The sequence below is a fragment of the Hemitrygon akajei genome, chromosome 8 (assembly GCF_048418815.1).
Source record: "Hemitrygon akajei chromosome 8, sHemAka1.3, whole genome shotgun sequence".
NCBI classification, from domain to species: Eukaryota; Metazoa; Chordata; class Chondrichthyes; order Myliobatiformes; family Dasyatidae; genus Hemitrygon; species Hemitrygon akajei.
In genome coordinates, this window is record NC_133131.1 from 19,540,807 (window position 1) to 19,542,694 (window position 1,888).

The 1,888-nt window shown below is 45.7% G+C and overlaps 1 protein-coding gene across 1 annotated transcript; it reads left to right on the top strand.

The window, feature by feature from the left end:
• The first annotated feature begins 340 nt into the window (after positions 1-340).
• On the top strand, positions 341-1,315 carry LOC140731496 (armadillo repeat-containing protein 10-like). The gene has a single exon (XM_073052975.1). The coding sequence runs from the start codon at positions 341-343 to the stop codon at positions 1,313-1,315; it is 975 nt and encodes a 324-aa protein (XP_072909076.1).
• The last annotated feature ends 573 nt before the right edge of the window (positions 1,316-1,888 follow it).

Sequence of the window (1,888 nt, forward strand, 5' to 3'; positions counted from 1 at the left end):
CATTAATCATTTATTTTTTTGTATTCATTTCTTATTGTAACTTATAGTAATATTTTTTAAAATCAGAATCAGGATTTTTTAAAATCACCAGCATATGTTTTTGTGTACTGCTGCCGCAGATAACAGATTTGCAGAGAGTGAGAGCAAACCTGATTTGGAACCACTGTATCCACCATTGTGATGTCAGGGATCATTATGATGCAGTGAACATTGACCTTTGAAAGGCCAAGTGCAGGTGGAGCAAAAGGATTTATACTGGAACACTATGTTTGGGGTGGTACACAGTTTAGATACCAAAGTCACTCAACCTGTCACCTGGGGCAAGTGATAGCAATTCCGAATGGGGGCATCCTTCAGTGAAGTAGGTAGGAAGAGGTTGATAGGGATTTTAACTGGTGCAGGGGCTGCATACTTACTCTACAGAGCCATTTGCTCAGGGTTTGCCACCCCGGAGGAGGACGGTGAAGACTTGCTGATTGATAGGCGTGGCAATAGTCTCCTGGACAGTATCGGAGTTCTGGGCGATCACACCACCTGCTCAAGCTCTGTCAAGATGAACTTCCAGGAACTGAAGACCGTTCTGACGATTCTCCATGAAAGTAAGGATCCTATTATTCGAGGGACCATCCTCACCGGTATTTGTCACATTCCCGGCTTTTTTAGCAACCAGGAGCTCTTCCGCTCTGAGGGCGGCATTGACATCATCGCGGAATCGCTGGACGATCCACTCAGCTACATCAAGACCAGTGCCGTGATCGCTCTGAACTCGCTGGGTAACGATCCGGTGAACCGCGAGCTGCTGGCGAAGTACATCCCACAGGTGGTGAGGCTGACCATTTCAACGTTCCAAGAGTTCGAGCAGCTCCCCTGCCTGCGGTTCCTCACCAAGCTGTCTCAGAACCATCAGACCCATGACGCGCTGAGGCACGTCATCCCTGACTTCTTCCACCTGCTGGAGAGCGGCTCCTCCACTATCAAGTTCCAAGTGCTCCAAATCCTTATCAACCTCTCCACCAACTTGGAACTGACCTTTGACATGCTCAATGTCCAAGTTCCAGAATCCTTCCTTTTCCTCTTTAACTACTTCCAGCGGCAGGACATTCTGAATGACCTCCTCTTGCTAATAGGCAATTTGAACGAGATCCAGAGGAGTCTCCCCTACAGATCAAGAAAGCATGAATATTGTGACAATTCCATCTTTGTGCTACTGTTCGGTCCCAGCTCACAGCTTTCTAGCCGGCTTATCTATTTAACGGCTTTTCCGGATGACAGGATCAAGCTGCAGGCTGCTAGGATAGTCACAAACTTAGGCTGAGCCGAGGTGTGTGCCAGACTGCTGATTATTCTTTAAGAAGTGGAAGGAAAATAAAGGAGATAAAATTAAGGATTTTTTTTTCTTTTGAAATTCAACTTGTTTAAAGGTGGTGTAGTGGCATCTGGACAGGACTTCGAGGCAAGTGGCCCTGGATTTGCATCCGGCCAGCTCCTTGCATTTTTTCCATACGTGCTCGGTTGAGTGTTGAACTAACAACTCAGTCTCATAAAAAACAGACAAAAGCTAAAGAAACAGCAAGGTTGCCCCCAATGCACCACAAAGCACGGAGAGGAACAACGAATTTTAGAGAGTGATGCTCCAAGTTAAGCAGATTCCTAACTCTTCCCGTTTTGATATTCGTTATCAGTTGTCTCCATGGCCCAGTTTGTTTGTGTGTTTATTATTTTATTTAATTCGTTAGAGACTCAGTGTGGAACAGGTCCTATCAGCTCAACAAGCTGCACCGTCCAGCAACCCACCTATTTAACAATAGTATAATCACAGGAAAATTTTCCATTTGACCTACTAACTGGGTCGTCTTAGAGGCATAGTCCAGATGACTATGGGAATCAA

Coding starts and splice junctions, on each gene's coding strand:
- LOC140731496 (XM_073052975.1), top strand. CDS start 341: ATGGGGGCATCCTTCAGTGAAGTAGGTAGGAAGAGGTTGATAGGGATT.